At 38.5% G+C, this 20,991-nt stretch overlaps 1 protein-coding gene across 5 annotated transcripts in view; it reads right to left on the bottom strand.

The window, feature by feature from the left end:
• Nucleotides 1-1,079: 1,079 nt before the first annotated feature.
• The window catches only part of TBL1XR1 (TBL1X/Y related 1), a 114,619-nt gene continuing 94,707 nt past the window's right edge, over nt 1,080-20,991 (bottom strand). For 2 of the 5 annotated variants that reach the window (XM_065073805.1, XM_065073806.1), the window contains 13 exons: nt 20,166-20,311; nt 18,504-18,723; nt 16,416-16,548; nt 16,098-16,239; nt 15,730-15,793; nt 15,530-15,627; nt 13,761-13,821; nt 12,553-12,674; nt 11,924-11,998; nt 9,387-9,514; nt 9,037-9,202; nt 8,099-8,200; nt 1,080-6,477 (listed from right to left, as the gene is read on the bottom strand). In XM_065073805.1, the coding sequence (XP_064929877.1) occupies nt 6,451-6,477; nt 8,099-8,200; nt 9,037-9,202; nt 9,387-9,514; nt 11,924-11,998; nt 12,553-12,674; nt 13,761-13,821; nt 15,530-15,627; nt 15,730-15,793; nt 16,098-16,239; nt 16,416-16,548; nt 18,504-18,723; nt 20,166-20,311 (1,484 nt within the window). In that variant the 3' untranslated portion in view covers nt 1,080-6,450. Of the gene's footprint in view, nt 6,478-8,098; nt 8,201-9,036; nt 9,203-9,386; nt 9,515-11,923; nt 11,999-12,552; nt 12,675-13,760; nt 13,822-15,529; nt 15,628-15,729; nt 15,794-16,097; nt 16,240-16,415; nt 16,567-18,503; nt 18,724-20,165; nt 20,312-20,991 lie in introns of all 5 variants that reach the window. The other 3 variants (XM_065073803.1, XM_065073802.1, XM_065073804.1) reach the window with 2 other exon arrangements.

The following is a 20,991-nucleotide window of genomic DNA, read 5'->3' as shown; positions in this document are numbered from 1 at the left end:
TTGGACAGTAATAGCATAATGCACCTACCTGGAATCCCATCTCCTCCTCAGAGAACAGAGGTGGGCATCACCCCCACGCCGGTGTAACATCCGCGTACCGCACCACTGCTCGGTGGTTCCTGCACCTCCAGGTGGCCACGCTCCACAGGGGAGCATTTGTGCTAACGATGGAATGTCAAGACACAAGTTTCCTGTATCATGGCATTAGTTAGAATGAACAGTCTGTCTCAAAAACATGAAATTGCTTCAATATTGTGCTCTCAAAATTCAAATGATGACAGAGAAATCCTGAAGCACACTCAGAGTCCAGGTAAAGGGAATCCAAGACTGGTTTCGAGCCGATAAACTACAGCCCCTCCTTCATATTCAAGCCATTAAGTAAGTTTTTCAACAGCAAGTTTCAACCTATTAAAATAAGTTGATTTTGATAACATTACTGAAGTAATAAAGCTATTACTTCCAAACATATTCTAGCAAATAGTCTACATTCAACAGCAGGAATTTCACCATAAAATTCTAGCGACATTGAAAATCCATCCGGGTTCATTCTCTCGGATTGTGACATGACCCACAATTCTAAAGGAATTAAAACATCATTACGTATAGATGGATGCATGTTGTTTCATGTGTAAATCTAAACGTTTTCAAATACCTGAAATACAGTAACACAAATAACGTTCCTTTGCATGATCAAATCGAATCACTCTGTAAGAATGGATGTCTGATGTGAGACCGCATCACCACACAGGAGCCTGCTCCCACTGCTCCCAAGGCTCCCACGCCGCTGTGAGCATCACTGACCTCTGTTTCTCTTCCGCAAGTGTGTGGGTAAGAGTAGAAGCAGCTCAGAAAACGCACACGTGAGAAATCGGTCTGTCTATATCAAAGGCACAGCGGTGCATGGTGGCAGACAAAGAGCACAGAGCTGTCCCACTGCTTCTTAGATATTGTCTTATGTGAATATGTGCCAAAGTGAATATTAAAAATAGTGCTTCAGTCTATCACTTCCCCAGCTTAGTCACCTGTAAATCTTCTGTACCAAGCACGTAAAATTACTGGTATATAACGTTCAGTCAAAGTAATATCAAAATATATTTTATTCTGGACCTCTTTCAGATCTGATTCAAATTACAGTTGTCAAAGCAATACAATGCAAAGGGAAACTGCAACAGAAAATGTGCCTAGAAGGGATACAAGGGCCTTGGGGACAAATCATTGTGATGTAGAACCAAAATACATCATAAAGTGTAATTAACATGGTCCAGGACAGTATAGAACATCTATATCAGTCTTCTTTAGACAATAATCATGAAAACTGAACAATAAAAGTCCTTTAAACAAGTACAAAAAACTGTCATGGGCTGGTTTACACTTTTACAACAGTTGTAATTTAACTGGATAACTGAAGAAATGATGCAGACATTTTAATCCAGTGCTATAGGTAGGCTCACAGAATTAGACCCAAAGGATTTGTAACTCCAAATGAAACCATTACAACTACAATGTCAATGTCAGGAGAGAGAGAAAATTACTTCTGTATTCTAGAATTACTGTTCTGCACACTGCAGTCTGTTGAGGACAAGATCGCAAAGTACAACTGGACTAGCAACAACATGCAGACTGTTTTCTTGTATTTACCCACAAATGTCAAAAAACATTATGAAGTAAAAATGAATGATTATTTTAAAAAAAAAAAAAAAAAAAAAAGGAAACACAAAAACATGCCTCAAGTTATTGTCAAGCTTCAAACCTAAAGGCAGAGAAAGCAAATTATGTACTCAAAACTACTGATCTGAAGCACTATTAACACTAAATCTGCAAGAAACGGCAGATTTTCCTGGTTCGTCTGCCTCCCGCCAGACCGGCAGCGCGGGCGCTGCGGCCAACGGGGATTTCAGAGCTCGCTCTCAGGGAGAAGCCGAGGCGGCTCCACGGCTCTCTCCCTACGGCCACGTCAGGGATCTCGGCGGAGGTTTACTGCTGCCTCCCGAAGCCATATTTGCTTCGAACATGCCACAATGTTGCTTCTGCTTTCTTCAGACTTCTGGAGAGTGTGGAACCGGCCCCCCGGGGAACGGCTCTAGGGGACTTTGCGAAGGGAGAAGCGATGGCGCTTGTCAGTGACAAAGGAACACGGGTTGAACCCGGCAGGCCCTGCTCTGGCAAACCCCCCCGAGGCCAACGGGGGTCTGGGTGGGGTGAGATGTTGCTCGTTTAACCTACGCGGTGCGATATTACACAGACCCAATGCCTCCAATGCTTATTCTGGCAAGGTTTCCTCCTGAAGTGAAAGACAATGGGATTTCTGGTTAAGTAAAGATTGGAAACAACACAAAAAAAAAAAAATCGGGTCCCAAGGCTCCTCTTCGCTAAACAGACAAAAACATACAACCTTTTATTTACAAGTCGAAAAACCCAGTTTGTGATTTTAATGAAACTCCTTCAATTCAGCAGAACTAAACGCATGGGCTGCTAAGATTGCTCCGTAGGCAAACTGGCACAACCACCCTATGCCACCTACCATTCTTCCTAAACACAAAGAACATTTCAAAGGTACAATGTCCTATTAAATACCCTAGCATGAGGTAAGCAGTGTAAGGAAAAAGGAGTGCTTTTAAAATGAAAATTAATTAAAATGGGTAGAAATCTTTGGCCTTTCTCTCAAGATGCATTAAAGTGTCATGAAATCAAGAAACATGCTTCAAAATGCCATGTCATTCTGACTCTGGTAACTATTACCTCCCTCCACCCAACCCAGAAAAAGAGGCACTTTTAGTGTTCCATGTAAGATTTCCAATCATCTAGTAGACACGCTAAATAACCCTGCACAATTGTAGCCCCAGAATAAACTGAGTTTATCAACATTACAAAGAGTCTAAAAAAGCTTTTATGAGGACCTAGATATTCCCTTAACTACACTAAGAAGTCCACTGGTTGGGAATCTTTACATCAATTTAAAAATGCAGAAAAAGGTAAAGTAAAAATAGAAAAAAGACGAATTCTACAGAAACTTGGACCTAATTATGCAGAAATGAGAAACGGGATGCTGAGATGGATGCATAGAAAGACAGCAGACTCAAGAGCAGTTCATTTCTTATTCCATCACTAATTCTGAGCCCAGTTTTTCCCCTTCCTTTCATCCTCTGTTTGGATATTTGCCCATTAACGTGGTGAACTGGAAAAAATAGGAATTGTAACGTATGCAAAGGCTTACGCACACGTTTGCCTTTATGCCTGGAGAACAGGTGCAGCAGAATTACTCAGTATGTCAGGCCGCACATACGTTTATACAAAGTCAGGGTCCTACTGACATTTGGCATACTCAATTTAAAGGAACAATCTGGATAGTCTACCTCGCCGTTGAATACGAGGTCTTTGTGCTATAAAAGATAATAATTAATGTCATGGTTCTCTTCTTGCTTCACGTAACCACAGAACCCAGCGCACCTGGCACGCACGCGTTTAGCGGTGTACGAAACAAGAGGCGAGAAGAGGTGTGAGCAGGAGCAGCACTGTGGCATGCTAGGAAAGGACAACAATAAAACACCAGTTGACCAGATCTCTTTGCTGGTGGAAACTGGCGCCACTCCAGTACCGTGGGGCTCTGCTGACCGACACCAGGCTGGGGCCTCAGCCTGCGTGTCCAGAGCGCTCCAGTCAGCAGACGGGACGGTCCCGCTGGACTGTGCTTCAAGCATCTGAAAACCCTGGACCTGTGATACCGAAATGCTGTTTTATCTGTTTCTGAATACGTGATACTATGCTTGAGCAACTAGAATTACAACCAAAAGAGCTGATGATTGAGAAAGAGGAAAATGGCAATACCCTAAAAACATGGCTGTGTGATTTGCAGTTACGTCAAAGAATTCCACCACAGTTGTTTAGATGGGCTGAAAGAATCATCCGATAACTTTTATGAAAATGAATAAACTGTCCATATTAAAATACAAAAGTACTATCGAGAATCACTTCTGACTTTCAGGTCTAAATTCAGTGCAATTGACAAATGCATTGCTAAACGAAAAATGCAGCTTAAACATACTCAAAACATTTGTGTCTATTCCTGGGAGCACAGTTTAAAATTATTGCACAGAATTTTATTTTTTATCATTAAATGACAGAGGTCAGCCACAGTCATGGACCTCCAGCAAGAAAAGCAATATTTCAAGTGCCAGACACTCAGTATCTTAGGTTTCCTACATATTGTAACTCACAGGGTAATTGCTCTAAACATTTGTAACATGTTCCAAAACCCTAAAAACAGCTGGCACCGAACCAACACAGATGACTGTCTCTACAGATACGACTTTTTGTTGTTTTTAAATGCTGTGTATGATAGTAGTATATTCCTGGGGTATATATAAAGAATGGATTGTTGACTTCTCCTTACCACTGGCAAATTGCTACCCTACCTTAGCCAAACTCAGACTTGCTTCAAGTCGTGTTTATTCCATGGAAATAGCAGAAATCAATGCCTAAAGAACGATGGTTAAAATGTCAAAGCTGCATTATCTGAAGTAAATCAATTTATACCTAACTTGGAGGGGGAAATAAAAAAAATGTAAAAAGAAAAACTGAAAAAAAAATAGGTTAGAGACTAGCAATCATAAGCCACAAAATTATTTGTGATTGAAATAGTGTTATAAAACTGATAACTTTGCAAAGCTCTGTAATATAAACCATTCCTTAAGTAAATGCCTGTGACGTTAATTTGACAACCTCTCTTTTTATAAATTTACACTCTTGGAATCTTATGCAAGATTTGATGCAACCTTTTCAACTACACATACGCGTAAACACAACCTCATGCTATCATTTACAAATAAAATCACTATCGGTATACTTTTAATCACATGAGCAGAAAAAGGTTTGCCATATACATCTGTCATTGTAAGAAAAATACTTGATATTGTAAACAGAGTAAAAGACACTATATAGTAGTGATTATTAAAAAAATAGCAGCTTACATCTACCCTATATTTGGAAAAAATGTAGTCACAAGATACAATAAACTGCAGGACTGGAGCAGCAGGGGAATTAGTGCAAGTATTCATCTTTTAAATAAGCTGAATCACTGCTATTAAAATAAACTTGAAGCAAGTCCTCTGTTTAAGATTTTTCTTTTTTTAAAATCTAAGGTAGTAAACATTTTGCCTCTTAATGGCAGTGTTATCAAATATATGCCAAAGATTTTATTTTAATAAAGAAAAATTACATGAGATACTTTTAATACTGGAGTTTGGTTACAATTATACATCTAAGCTCCTACAAATAATGACGGGCAACTCTCAGAGAAGCTGTGGCATGAACCCTTGTCCAGAAAGATCTTACCCTCCTAAAAATGATCCCCCAACTACACTTTGCTCCTTTTCACAATAGTGCACAATTTAACCATATTTTAGCTATGGTCTTAAAGCAACAGAAGATGCATTTTATCCTCCTTTATTTTTTTTTGCATCCCTGTATTTTTCTTTTCTGTTTTATTTTAGTGCCCTTCTGTTCTTAAGTTTGGCAGAATTATGTCCCAAATAAGAAACTACTGCATTTCAGCCATGTCACCAGAAAATAAAACATAGCATTATACCCACTACTGTCATACTTTGTAGGTGAGCAGTACCTCAAAAAAGGGGTTTTTTTCCTTCCCTCTCTCTCTCTAATCCCTTTTCCACCCTCCCTCTGTTCACAAAATTGTGCTCTGGGAGCCACAAAATGTACCAAACATTTTCAGGTTCAACCTACCTCTTCAAAGAATGCATTAAAATATGTTTCAAAGAAACACGTTTATCCAAGGTGAAAAAAAACAAACAAGAAACTAATTCACTCCCTTACTTCATGCATCCGTAAACTTAACCAAACCAAAACAGAAAACCCGATGCTTAAAAGCAAAGAAAGAAACCCTACTGCTGCAGATTTCTGGAAGTCCATTTGCTCTGTACGCACAAACTGCTCAACTACTGAGAAGAAAAACAAAACTACCCCACAATCCATTGTCAGAATGGATGTAACGGGGGGAAGGGGTAATGAAGGCTGCCATTAGTATCTTCTGCATTTGGTATGTATATGGGTCTGCTCCTGTATACAGTATCTTTCTCTCTCTCTCTCTCTCTCTCGCTCTCTCTTCTGTTTTTCATATCCAAAACCTTTAAATGTTATTTTGGGGCACAGCAGATTCCAGCACTTGGTGAACAGGATTCACAAGCTGTGACAAAACTCTGTCATCCTCTTCAGGGTGTAATTTTTCTCTTTTTTTTTTCCTCCTTTTTTTTTTTTTTTTTTTTATTTTTTTTATTTTTTTTTAATATATATACAGTATATGTATATATTTCTTTTACGTTTGGCTGTAGTGGACTGGCCATGGTTCAATTGGGACTATAGCAGTACATGGGTCAGGGACAGTCATTTTGGCTATGTACACATTCATAGTCGGTCCATGGCTTCCAACTAGTAGCGCTATTTCCGTAGGTCTAATACACAAACCTGGAAGAAAAAGAAACACATATACAGAAACTGCATGTTGCACAATATTCCAAAATGTATACAATTCTGTGTGAAATATCTGAGCAAAACCTGTGAAATGTGTTGTGCAAGCTTCACCTGGTTTCTCTGAATGGAGATGGGGGGAACTCGCCAGGTGAGCACTTTGGTCATGAGTATCCAGGCAGACCTGCTGAGGGTACGGCTGCCTCATCAATTACTATCAGAACATTAACAACTTAATGTTCTAGTCCTGTCAGATGTAGAAATGTACTAGCAAAATAGAACCATATACAAGCTATGCTTTTAGTCATCAAACAGTTCAAATGTGCCTCTATTCGCTTAGTTATTATGAGCTATATTTACAACAGACAGGATGTGGAGGGCTTTGGTTAGAAAACAATATAGAACAAAATAAACCAAACATTTTTAAAAGAGAAAAAAAAATAAATGAAAACCAATCTGTTGCAAGTATAATCAGCCTCTTAGGTTCAAATTAACTGGAAGACTGGAAAGGTTACACTGCATGTATATAAAAGGGTCACCTAGGGTGGAATGATAATTTCTACTCAGAATATGCCTTGAGCTTTTGTTCCTTTTATGCTATTGTCCATACTTACAAGACTAAAATGATATGAAAGACCAACCAAAATTAATTCTCTGGAGTTTAGTCTACTTAGAAATCAGAACTTCCTGTTTTCTGTTCTGAACTCTAAGCTAGACACGCAGGACAGAACGCTTTGGCACCTGTGTTATGATACGACCCGAGACCCTGGACAAGGCTACCAGGATGGATTTTTACTAACATCTGTTACTTCAAGCTACAGTGCTTCAAAATACAATTCCTTTATCACTCTTATTTTATCCTAATTTTCCTTAGGCTCTCTTCACCTTTCTTTTAAAACCAAGGCAAAAGAGGCACAAGCAAAAATACCAGCTATTGTACTTGTTATGGAGAACCGCGCACTAATATTTTACTGCAGTACTTTGCAGGACAATGTCAGAAGAACTAAGAGGTGATGCGACAATACACCGCTGTGGGATGGTAGAGGGTGCAGTTCATGATTAGTTAAACACACTATTTTATTCCCTGTTGCTTCTAAGCAATGTAAGCACACTGGTATTTACATATAGCTCCTCTGATTTTTAGGAACCTCTTAATTATGAGCATTGAGAAGTTTGTACGTTGTTTTGCTGCTCTTTCTGTTGAATGCAATGGAGAAGATATTTCACTCCTGTCATGCATTGCAATAATATGATCTACACTGAACATTTTCACTCAAAAAGGCAAAGAGGCAAATATGAACTTGTTTCCAGACTATTTAATAAAAAGACCAGCCACAATGAACACATTTCCATGGTAATCCCCACTAGGGAGAGAAAATTTAAATCAGAGGCATCTTCATTTCTGAGTTGTTTGGAGGGTTTAGAATAGTAATGCCTTAAGCTGGAATAAAGACATATTCTCCTTCCAGCATTACAGCACGCTCATATGTGAACATCGACACGTGAGCTGACTGTACTAAAATTCAGCTACAGAAGGAAATTTTGTCTCCATTGTTAGTCAAAAGATTTCCAAAAGATGCCAGTTGTTAGAGTGCCAAACAAGTCAAGCAGTACTTACTGAACCATCTGAAGCACTTGCTCCAACTTTGTCTCCTGCTGCATTCCAGCAAACCTCAAAAATCCCTCCTGTTCCCCGATAACTGTGAACTAGGGCACCTGTCTAAAAAGGGACAAAACATATAATTAATATAACAAAATCCAAGCGAACCAGTAAGATTTGTACAGCATGTAAAACCTCCTCACTGCTTTTAAAAGCTTGAATTCTTCAAAGAAATGGTCCAGATGAGACTCGTGGGCAATCTCAGTTGAAGGACGGGACAAACACAATTATGGCATCTTGATCTCTTGTGTCTGACAGGCAAAACTGGGGATGGTTATGACTACTTCCAATTATTAAAATGAACCTTTCAAAAATTAATATCCAATTCCCAGTACCCAGAGATCACATCCTGCCTAACAATGAGGTCTTTAGATTCTCGTTTGCAATCAGTCCTTTTTTGGCCAGAAATACAAAACAAGTAATAGTGCCCTTTCCTAGAAAGTTTTGCAGAAACATTTTGCCATCATCATCTTCTCTCACTTTACATTCTCTTGTTTTTCAGTGAAATTCAATGTCTACATCCAGTCATCATTTTCACAGCAAATCTGTTTTATAAGGAGTTTTAAAGTTCAGAGTTAACACAGACAATTTTGGCATGCAACCTGTTACCGGAGACACATTGTTGAATGTATTTTGGTGGTAGTAGTGTTTGTTTTGTTTTGCTAAGTAAAGACAATGTAAAGACAACTATTATTTCATCATAGACAAGCATAAAAAGAAAGAAATTAAATGTACATCCATTAACAGAAGTAACCATAGAACAAAAAGAAAGTGAATCAGCATGTTAGGAACAGCAGAGTTCTTTGTGACTGAAAAATGATGGAGCAACAAAGGTTTGAAGGGTGCTGATGGAAAAGACCAAAACACAAACTTCTGAACAGACAAAAGAGCTATACCTGCGTATTCCAGATGTGTACACACTTATCAAAGGAGCCACTGGCCAGGTACCTGCCATCAGGACTGAAAGCTACACTGTACACAGGTTCTTGATGTTTTGTCAGAGTATGAATACAAATTCCTCTGTCTACATCCCATAACCTAACAGTAGAATCAAAGGATGCACTGTCAAGGGAAAAAAAAAAACACAGATTAATTACATCTCCGTTTGACGTATTTTTTGTTTCTAATACAGACACAATATGATAAAGTATCCTACATGCTTCAAAACATTCTGTAAAACTACATATGTAAAGAGGGAAGTTAAAATAATGCTTAACAGGCATTTAAAACCAGGATTAAATGGTACCTTGCTAACATAAGATTGGCATTTGGATTATTTGTTCCTGGTCCTGTAGGACTCCATTTGATAGTATAAATTTCTTTGTTGTGTGCTTGTAAATCATGGACACAACTGTCTTGTTTCATACTCCAGATCTATGATAAAAATGGAAGAAAACACAAAGACATTTAGCACAATAATGTACTAAAATACATTTTACATTTTTCTTCTTTATCATTCGCAGCCTGACTTCTACCTTTTAGGCCACAGGAAACATTTGCTATGACTGCTGGGTTTCTAGAGTACTTACGACAAGTATTATTCCAGTACCCTCCATTCTTTGAATTGTAAGTACCTGATGAGATTAATGAGTAAGAAAGGTACCATCCATAGAAACCAATCTGCATGTGTTAACTGCAAGCCCCTTAGAAAGTGCAGGGATGAAAAGAGATATTAAAATGAGAAGAGCAATATGTATATGTTCAGGTCTGAGCTGACAAAATATCAATGTCCTATTTTAAAATGAACTTCTTGCTACACAGACTGAGTGAAATAAAGGGATAGTAGAGACATTTTCCATTTTCATACAAAGCCATAGATGCATACTGAAAAAAACATTACAGCATTGTTAGGTGTTTGTTCAGTACTTCAGTGTTCCTTAGGTCTCCAATTCCTGCATGATAATCTTCAACAAACAGTAACTTTGTTCTATTAAGAGTTTGCAGAAAGGATTTTGGAAGGTGTTTATACCTTTTCCTAAATGTGAAAATTGATATTGTAGCTAATGATTGGAATGCTTTTTTTAACAATATCTGTTTCAGTAGTGCTTTTAGCTCACCTTTTGTTAGAAAAAGCTAACAGAAGCATGTTTAAGCCCAACTGTATTTAAGATGCAATTGAAGTCCATGTTCATTGAATTATGCCTTTCAGAATTGGTGCCTCACTGAACAGGAAATTGATTTTCAATGTGCAGACAGAATTAAAATTGTATTTCCAGTTAAAATTGATGTGATCAAAATCTAGCGCCTCTTCCCAGAACTAGTATAGAAGAAAAGAGTCCACACTGGCTGCACTAGAGAACATCTAGTTGGCATTGCAAGGGAGAATAATAAACACATCACTAAGCATCTTCCATATGCTTCAAAACCTGACGTTCCTTCCTACTGCCGTTCAAAAGTAAGTGATCCACAAGTGATTAATGATGTGTAGACTTATCTACAAGCAATTGGTCTTCCAGTTAATCCTGAACAAAACAAAATTAGTTCCAGGCTAGGCTGAATTCAAAACAGCGACGAAGAAGTGAATTGCCTGAGCCCACGAACAGTGACATGTTCCCAGTTGTCACCTCTTTACTCAGTAAGAGGCAGCAGCAACAGCTTGAGCTCTGGATTGGAATTAATCTCACCAGAGTTTCAGCTGCCTAAGCATTAAATACTTGGTTAAGCTGGCTAGTTTGACTCCATCCATTTGCCAACGGAGAACGACTGATGCTCTCAGGAGTTTACTCATCACATGTGAATTAGACACTTAACTCGGGAAAGGATGAATTCCTCTTCAGTGGTGTTAGATGTTCCGTTGACTAAAGATGTCTAGACATCTAGCTTTAGACAGAAGGCTTAATGCTTGAATGTTTATATTTCGATAAGGTGATTCCCATTGCAAGAGCCTGACCATGTGCCAGCAGAGGAGGGGATATATGGCTACTTATTCAGCCATTCCCTGTCCCTGATTAGACAAGAGTGAGCTAGATGGAAATAACTGTCCCAAGGGTCATTAGTAGAACTGTCAACATTAAAAAACGTATCCTGAAACTCTACCAAACATAGTGCTAAACACCCTATAAAAATAAAGCAGTTTGGGAGTAATGGAAAGGCAATTCTAACATGGAAATGATACGGGCCTGCCAGGCATCAACAACTTCATTTCTTCTAGTGCATCTACCCTGGAGGGATGTTTGTATGGTTCTCTAGTGCTCCTTGAAGTCATACTTGTAAGTTACAGCACCCTCTACATTCCCACGTTTGGCCCCATTCTACAAGCAAGCATGTTGCTATAAATTATTTGGAAGAAAAATGTTGGTGCAGTTGAAAACTGCAGAATGACTCCTGATGAACTGGAGAAAAGAAGGAGTACACACAGCCTCTTAAGAAACTATATGCCAAATATTTTAACTAGAAAAAAGGGGAAACAGAAGAAAACCAGGAAAGCTGCCAGTCACTCATTCTTGTGTGCATTACACAACAGGCATTCCAAATGTTCCTTTTAACCAAAAGCAACCATCAAGCATGACAGCTTAATGATTAACGACCTGATTCTGTAAACAGCTAAAAGCACCTAATAAATCATGTTCCCAGTCTCAGGGTGGCAGCCTGTAACAAGTTCTCTGGACCAAAGCTTGGCTTTGATTAACAACAACTTGCTAGGGTTGCCTAATCTTGTTATATTAAAAAAGAACAAATATTAGACAACATGGCCAGTACAGTGACACTGCTGGACTGCCCGAGCTAACCGTCTGCATTCCAGAGCCCTACAAAGACCAGAGCCAGCACCAGAACTGACATTACCTTTAGAGTCATATCATCAGAGCAGGATGCCAGAAGATTACCAGTTGGATCCCATTTGATTGCGTTTACTTCATTCTAAAATTGAACAGTGAGAATAAGTTGGAGTCTTCACTTCCATTACAAATGACAGCTTACGAAAGATAAAGTTGGACAGCAGTTATGAGTATTTGTATAATTGTCAGTATTTTAACATTTAATTTTCCATTCCTAGCTATGCCTTTCATAACAATAACTTCTAAATTCCTATTGACCGCATTTTCCCATGCATGCTCTTATACAACACAGGCTGTGCACAGGAGAGTCTTATAGTTATCATATTTCTCCTTCTAAAGCTCACTTTTGCTATCCTGGCCCAGCACTGGTAAAAAAAAGCTGCACATGGGATTCAGAATTGTTCTAATAACAATAGAGAATACAGTTACCATATGACCTTAACTACAGCTACCTGCATATGTATTGTATATTGCCTGCTGCCAAAGATCAACCATTACCAGATAACCTTTAAAGGCCCCATCCAACCCAAATATTTCTATGATTATGTGAGTGCTGTACACGGGAAAGTATACTGGGTCCCCAGTCTCTCACTAACAAAAATATCCTATAGCAACCCCCAGATTTCCAGCACTTACTGTATGACCCTGGAAAGTTTTGATGGGCCTATCTTGTCCTAGTTTGCAGACATGAATACACATGTCTGTACTGCAAGAGGCAAATGTGTTGTTACTCTGCCAATCAACATCTAATGCTGGTGCTGAAAGAAAAAGAAACATATTTAAAACTATGCTATGCATTCTGCAGGAGTTTGATTTGCAAATTTAACATGCACCACCTTCGAACATATGCCAACAGGATGCAACCACTAATTTTACAGCAGTTCGAGGTCATCAAACACTATGAACAGTGAGAAATGAAGCCAAAACCTGCCTTACACAAATAAACGAAACAAAGTGTAACAGAAGTCATTAAAACACAGAACATATCTGAAATTAAACACTTATATAGAAGACAGTGCAGCAGGACAACAAGCTGTAGTTCATGCATCTGAGAAGAAATCTCAGGAGTCAGCATGAGGAGCAGGTTCCCTCAACAACACATTATCATGCATCAGTTCATCTCCACTAACAGCCCATGCTTGTGCTCATAGATGGCAGCCAGAGAAAGGTAATGCTTTATTTTCTTTCTTAATTTCAGCATTATTAGGTGTGGTAACTTGAAGTTTAATCACTGGTGACATATTCCATTTGGTCAGGCCGAGATATTTATGGCAGATGGTACGCAGAATTGCTTGAAGTGAATCAAGAATTGATGTTTTTGATTGTTGTTGTGTCACTGAAAATGTAGTGTGAGTAGAATAAAAAGCGGAAACAAGACACATTCCCTAAAGGCCCTTCAATGACACGTTCGTCATCCTCTCTATTGTATTTTCCAGCTGATTCTGGCAGGCTTGCACAGCGTGCAGCCCACACAGCAATTTGTCTGACCCCCTGATCGGCTGTGCTCCCATCCCAGCGGGCCAGGAAACAGCCTTTCAGCTGGTTTGTGGCCAAAGAAAGTGGGGACAGCACAGCAGGCAGCGTGGAGCTGCAGAAAGTGAGTAATATTTGGATCATCTCTTATGACTTCATAGAACTGCAATAAAATTGTGAGTTTTAAAGCTATAAAATCAGAACTCTGTGTTTACATTGTCAAAATTCATAAGACCATGAATATGGGAGTCAGTATCCAAAGAGCGCTTGTAAGACTTTAAAATGGTGTAAAGAACCTCCATAAGCTCCAGATTTACGTTTTTAAATAAATAACACCTTTTTTGTCTTTTCTGATGACAATCAAGACTTACCAGAATGAAAAGGAAACTGCTGCTTGGCTTCGCCAGTGTGGGCATCCCAAATAATTGTGGTCTGTAGTAAACAGATAAAAAAACAATAAATAAATCTGTACAAATTGCTAATTTTCCCACAACTACTGCCATTCACATGTACCAGACTACCTAGCCAACTCCTCCTAGCCCAAATCTGCTCCCAATTATGTATTTCTAGGGTTCTACCCAGTATTAAAGGAAATTTTAGTAGATGTACAGACAACAGTAGAGAATCTTAACATGCTTTAATATTAGAAAGGTGTTTATCACAACATCTTGGGGTCTGGATGTAAGGAGGGAGTTGTGGGCTTTTCTTTTTTATAAAAAAAAATAAAAAATTAAACTAATTATCTCCTTACTCTTATTTATATTCTAGTAACCTATATATTCAAATTGTAATTTCAAACACTCAGTTGTCCCTAAGGACATCTTTTATATAAACAATTAGTCTCATAGTTAAGTATATGAAAGATTTAAGGGTGTAATTCTTCTCTGCCAATGCTTCTGGTATCTTCCTGATGAATGAAATCTAACATGACAAAATTAGTACTTAATAATCACTATATTCTATGCCAACATTCCTGACCTACATCAATGTCAATGAAAATGTTGACACTGAATTCAGCGGCAGCATGAACTGACCACATGAATTATTTATGGAAAAGAAGTGTAAGCTTGAGTCAATCTTTCTGCTCATGCAGAACACTTTCCAAAGCATAATCTCAGTTGTTTTCTCCAAGGAGTTTTATTAACTGAAACAACAAGCTTCTATCTCCTCCAGAATATTTTTCTGCAAATTAATGTGGTACCTCCACAGAGTTAAAAACTGGCACAGGCCATTATGGCTGCCAAAAGAAACAACTCATCTTTTCCATGATTTGAGATATTTACTTTTCCTTCCTTTGTGGCAGCACAAGCATTAATAAAGCTGGGCACAAAAGCACACCAGGTTAAATCCATACAGGAAAAAAAATAAAGGAGAAAATGTAGTACTCCACAGTGACACTGCCAGTTTTAAGTACTGTGGACCTGTGATCTTGCTGAGATTGCAGTTTGCCAGCCGCATCAAGAGAAATCCTGTATTTGCTTCTGCACCCTGAATCAGTTACAGAGGAAAAGTTAAACTCTTTGAACTTAGGTCTGTTCTTCATCACTATGTAGCCTCCCTACCATTCGTATAATCTCTCACACTAACAAGAGCTTCGAATCTAAAGACCTTGTGAGTCTTTAAGTTTGTTTAGAGATGTGAAACAAAACACAGTTAAACAATGAGCTTCATGGCATCCCTCTATTGGCACCTCCCCAGCCACACAAATATTGACTTTTCTTATGTTTCAGATGTAGCCTTTTAAATCATTGCCAGGCTTGACTGATATCCAAATCAGCCTGAGCTTACTCCTCCAGCGTGATTTTTTTTCTGAGGCTTAGCTTAAAGTGCTTCACTAAATTTTAGATTATTTGGTTTTACAAAAGTTTAATGTTCCTGCATTCAATGCACAGACTTTCCAGCTCACACTAACGTAACTGGGAAGAGATATAGGGACACTGAAATCTAATACACTAATACACTACTATAAAACACCAAGAAACATATTTAAACATATTTAGCATGACATGTTCATAAGTACATATTTATGTCCCGTGCCTTTAGTTTAAGTTACTTACTTTCTATAGCTTTTCTGTTATGTTTACAATTAGATTATAACAGCGAAAGAAAGAAATTTTAATTTTACCAAAGATTATCTCACCTTGTCCACTCCTGCACTTAAAATGAAGTTTCCTTTCTTGTTCCATTTTAACGCAAATATAGGACCTTTATGTTGCCCTAAGGTGCTGGCAAGATTACCTGAAAATTTATATTGATATGAATACATTAAAAAAAATTAAAAACTATGCTGAGAGCCACAATACAGGAAAATACACTGGAAATTGTAAGTATTTCCCTTACCGTCTTTAGTCCATATCCTTGCAAAGCCATCGTAAGACCCAGTTGCTAGAAGTGTACCTTCACTCTGCCAGCAAGAAGGATATATTATTCATTTATTTTTAATATATAACTCAAAGCTAATGAGCACAAAGCAAATTGCAGGTAGAATACGTCTGTGTAAGATTTATGATATTTATTCCATTGACTACGACTTATAAAGAAGAAGTCCCTGAAGTACAATACAAGAAAATCCAATGCAACTCAAAAATAGAAATATTTCAAGAGCCGCAGCAGAGGACGCACGGCTACTGTCACTTAAAATCTGACTACGCAAAAATTATAGGTATAATTTTCTTGGGAGTATTTTGAGCACCACCATTTGTACTTACGTTCCAATCCAGCGATGTCACGTCTTTGTTGCTGGGTACGTCCTGCCCTCCTTCTCGTATACAGTGTCGAAGTACCAGCTGCGTAGAGCCGCTCGTGCTGTTTTCGCTGAGGTTCCATATCCGTGCTGTCGAATCTCCAGATCTACAGAACAGTTAATGAAATTAAAACTCCTCCTCCCGATTAATTCAATTTTTAAAAGTATTCCTTTCCAGGGAGCAAACGTGGCATTTGATGTAGAGGGAACTGGGGCAGGAATTACGTACAGAAGTGCACCAATGAGCACCAATACTACGTACACAGGTGGTTAACGCACATACCCTGAGGCCAAGAGGTCACTAACGGGATTCCAGGCACAGATGAACACTTCAGATTCGTGGCCACGCAGCACCACTGCCTTGTTGGGAGGGATTTCAACATCTCCATCTACTTCCATCATGTCTGTGTGATTATCTGCATTATGGGAAACAACAGTAGAGAGAGGTGGATTTTAATATTTTGGGATATTCGAGACAATACCTTGTAAACTAGTATGGTTTATGCTCTTCTGGGATGAGCGTAACAATTAATTCACAATTTACATGGATCAAAATTTGGCAAAGCTGTAATGTTCCTTTATTTTTTTAGTTCCAATTTATGAAGTACTACAAACAGATGGGGAGTTTCAAAAATGGGAGAAAGCTCTCAGCCCTTCTAACCCTCAGCATCCAAACGGATTTAACTTTGAAACTTCAAAATTGAGGCCAAAAGTTCATTCTTTGCTACGTTAAAAAATAACCACTGATGTTAAAAGCACGCACAGTTTTTCAGGCATGATGCTGCATAGTACAATATGTTACTAGTCTATCTGGTGCTTTAAAAATATGTTTATGACACATTCATTTAAAAAAAACCCAAACCTTTCTTTTCTCCAAATGCAGTCAAACGGGTTTTGAATCTACATCTCAGACACTTCATTTGCAAAATGGCTTTAATTAATATAATAACATTTGGTGATACAGTAAACTGACAACAGAGCTTTTTAAACTGCATCGGCAATTACCATGGAATTGTGGCGATACGGAGCTTTCTGCGTGGAAGTGATGTTGAATCCACATTGTTCCGTACAACATACTGGGGGTAATTCAACTTACAAAACAATTTTCTTGGCAGCTACCATCAATCATTTTCTATTATTAAAAACAAATTCACACTGAGTGTAAATGTAGAATATAAAAATACAGAACAGTTCACCTGTTCCATATTTATTCACTGTGGTTAAACAAACCATTTGACATATTGTGCTTAATTTAACATTAAGGGTTTCTGTCGCTGTTTGTATGTGTGAGAAAACAGAAAAGGCTATTAGAACATGCGGATATTTTTAAGAAAGAACACCATATAAAACATTGCTTCAACTAACGAGAAGCAATGCCAGTATAATTTGGTGTACCAGCCAGCAGGGGATGCTGGTATATCACATTTAACAGCAGCCAAGATCTGAAGTTTCAGCTTACTCTATCCAGTTCACTGTTAACAAGTAAATATTTGGTTTGAGTTTTAATGAAAGCACCAAAGAAGAGATCTTATTTGTTCAAGCCAAAGATTATATTTCCAGTTTCCAACTTCCACAACAATATGTTCAAAATCCCATTTTGATGTCTGGCCTGAACTTTTCTATACTAAGCCTGACTGTCAGTTACATTCCTCTGACTGGTGATGACAAATCCCACCTGTTTCACAAATCACAACTAAAATGGAACCAATTGAATAAACCAAACCTGTAACAAGTAGCATCAAATAATTTTGAATAGCAAATTATGAAAACTGATATGGATAAAGGAGACAAAAGACACAGGATTTGTTTTGGCAGCCCCGATCTTCCCAGCACAAGGCAGTGTATCCTACAGAGAGCTGGTTCCAGCTCTGCGGTTCCCAGGGTTGGCAGCACTTGTCAAAGGTAGTTTGTGGACCACCACGAGCAAGGCTCAGTTTTAAGCAGCTATGGACCAGCAGACTCCTCTCCTTGCTCCTCATACAGAGGCCAAAGCTGAGGAAGTGCAATATTTAAGGAGTTGTCTCCAATTTCTTCTCTTTAGGAAAGAGCTCTAAGAACGTCCTCCAGATGATGCGAAAGGAGCCATACTGGAAACGAGACTAGTCAATGGAATGTTGCGGATTAATAAATTCAGAAGTTTGCATTTCCTCCTGCAACTCCAAATATCAAACCTGGGACAGTGAAAGGTGAGACACCATCTATTGATGTGTCACCTATTATGAAGTTTTCCTCTGCAAGCTGAAGGGTTACTAGTACCTCTACATGTTTACCTCAGTCTGCTGGCTCATACCGGACCTCATTAACCAACAACACATTAAATGACAAAGAAATGACATAACATAGGTTAAGGTTCATTTCTATCTCAACTTACTTGCTATAGTATGTGCTCCGTTCTCCTCGCCATTTGCAGTATTTTCTCCATTTTTCGCTGATCCCTGTTGGTTTGTGGCAGCTGCAGCTGCAGCAGCTGCTGCCTGCTGTTGTGCAAGTTTATCTCTGTAGGCCTGTTGTCTGGTCTGGACCACATCAGGCATTACTGCATCTATCAGTGAGAGAGACTCTATCGGCCTACCATCAAACAAGGTACCATCCTAAATTACAACAGAGGGAGAAAACAAACAAACAAAAAAGACAACACCAAGTACAAATTAACATTATGGGCAAAAATTCCAAGGAAAACTAATGCAAAAGTTTTGATTTAATATAATATAATATAATAAAACAGTTTGCAAGTAGTGCTAGAAGTGGTATCTCCTTGTTGTGGTTAGGATTAGAATTCTATTCTTAAGTGGCCACTGCAGGCCTCTAGCAGAGCTTCTGCAATTAAATGGTATATGCTTTGAGTTTGCTAAATCACATGCTAAAGCAAGAAATTCTGTAAGCTCTGTATGACTATGATTTCAAACATGAGTGGCTGCAACGAAATCTAATGGTTTGTTTGAAGAGCTGCAAGCACTGCAAGTCAGGTCACTGGCTTGTGAAGTTATTCTATCTTATTAGACTAATACTTTCCATAAACATATTATCTGCAGAGCTGACTAGTTTTTCCTCCTCTTTTTAAACAGTGCTGGCATGCTTTCAAACAACAAGGAAGAATTTTATCCTGAAATGGACAAGACCCAGTTAAAAATACCCTTATACATATGCTTAGGGCTTTGTAAGGATCTATTTTTAGGGGCTAGAAGGATTCCTTGTGATAAATATAGGGTCTCCTCCTTCTATTCCAATCACTTGCTTTATTTTTCTGAGGCTTCCAAAGGGAAAAAATTCACTTCACTGCAACTATGAAAGCTACATATAAACAGCAGACTTAAGGGAGACTGGAAAGAGCAGAACTGGTGGAAAAAAACTGTTTCCTTCTGTAATATAAGTGACAGCTACAAAGGCTGCTAACCTTCCAGGCATAAATGAGAATGGAAATTGAGGATGAGTATCTGTAGCATCGGGCAGGAAGATATATGGCTTTCTGTACTGCTGGAATAACTATTTAAACATCAAATTTAATAGATCCTGCTCAAGATGAATTAGCCAGCAGAGGCAAAAAGCAAACTAGCATCTACCTTCATTGCCACAAAGTGAAAGCCTCTCTCTATTGGGAAACCTCACCCTTGGGCTCTCCTCACTTCGTTACAATGACACATCACTCACATGAGAGCTGCACAGTGCTCTCCCACTTCCCTAGTGCAAGTCTACAGAAACAAAAATTAAGAGGTTACTTGTCTCAATGATTATTTTACTGCACTTGTCTGGGTTTACTTCAACATTATATGAGGGTAAGAACTCTACAGACAACGGACCTTTAAGCAATGAGCCAGAACACCATGCCTGGTGTTGTGTGGCTGCACTGGGCAGAACCCCTACCCAGTTATGTCACTCCATTCTGGTTCCACCACTGGAGTCATGGTGAACACCAGCAGTAAGGAATCTGGAGTAAAAGTAAATAAATAGGATACAAGAAAGTTAAGAAAAAATACTAACATTCAAACTTAGTGCAAGCAAGGACATAATGTTCCTGTGGGCAAAGCCTCCTTACCTCATTAATACTGACTTCTGCCTCTACATACTGCAGACCTTTCTGGATGATGGAAATCAAAGCAGCTGGTGGCACCAGAGCACCGTTTATATTGGACTGGCTGATATGGCTCTCTATACCAAAAGTAAACGCTGAATGGGAAAACCCTGAAGACGAGGCAAAAATATCAGAATTGATTTATAGACAGACAACACTACTTGCAATGCTACTGCAAGATCTTCTGTTTACAAAACTAAGCAAATTATACAAAGTTACAGCATGCTTAGGAACTACAAAAAGCTCCTCAAGACACCTCTGTTGTTTCCCTCATATGCTCCTAGTTTAAATGTACAAAAAGACAAACATAGTTTATATAGAAACACAGCAATTTTTAACTACAGTATCATTGGCAAAGTATCTGTGCATAAGTAAATATAAAAATTTAAATATACAATTTGCAATAGCATTTACATATATTTATATATTCTAAAACTCTACATAACATATCATATATCATATTTAATGGAATATATCTCCACAAGACACCAAGACTTGTTTCTTACTTTTACTCATGGATCTGTTACCCATGAAAGCAAAATGCATCTGTCTGTAGAGCAGAATTCACTTTGTGGTACAGTGCTGCCATAACCGTGTGTGTTTTGGCACTTAGAACTACATCATTATTGTGCACTGATTAAGAAGTGGCAAGGACGTTACAGTGCAGCACTGGTAGTTGCTTGCTCTTTATATGATTACCCTGAAAAGGTGAATTTAACCTAGAGAAAACTAGTTGTTTCAGCAAATTAAATTTACTGTCACAGAATTTTTTTCTTAAAAGTGGTTTCCC

The sequence above is a fragment of the Columba livia genome, chromosome 9 (genome assembly GCF_036013475.1).
Source record: "Columba livia isolate bColLiv1 breed racing homer chromosome 9, bColLiv1.pat.W.v2, whole genome shotgun sequence".
In the NCBI taxonomy this organism is placed as follows: domain Eukaryota; kingdom Metazoa; phylum Chordata; class Aves; order Columbiformes; family Columbidae; genus Columba; species Columba livia.
This window is presented reverse-complemented; position numbering and strand designations above follow the sequence as displayed.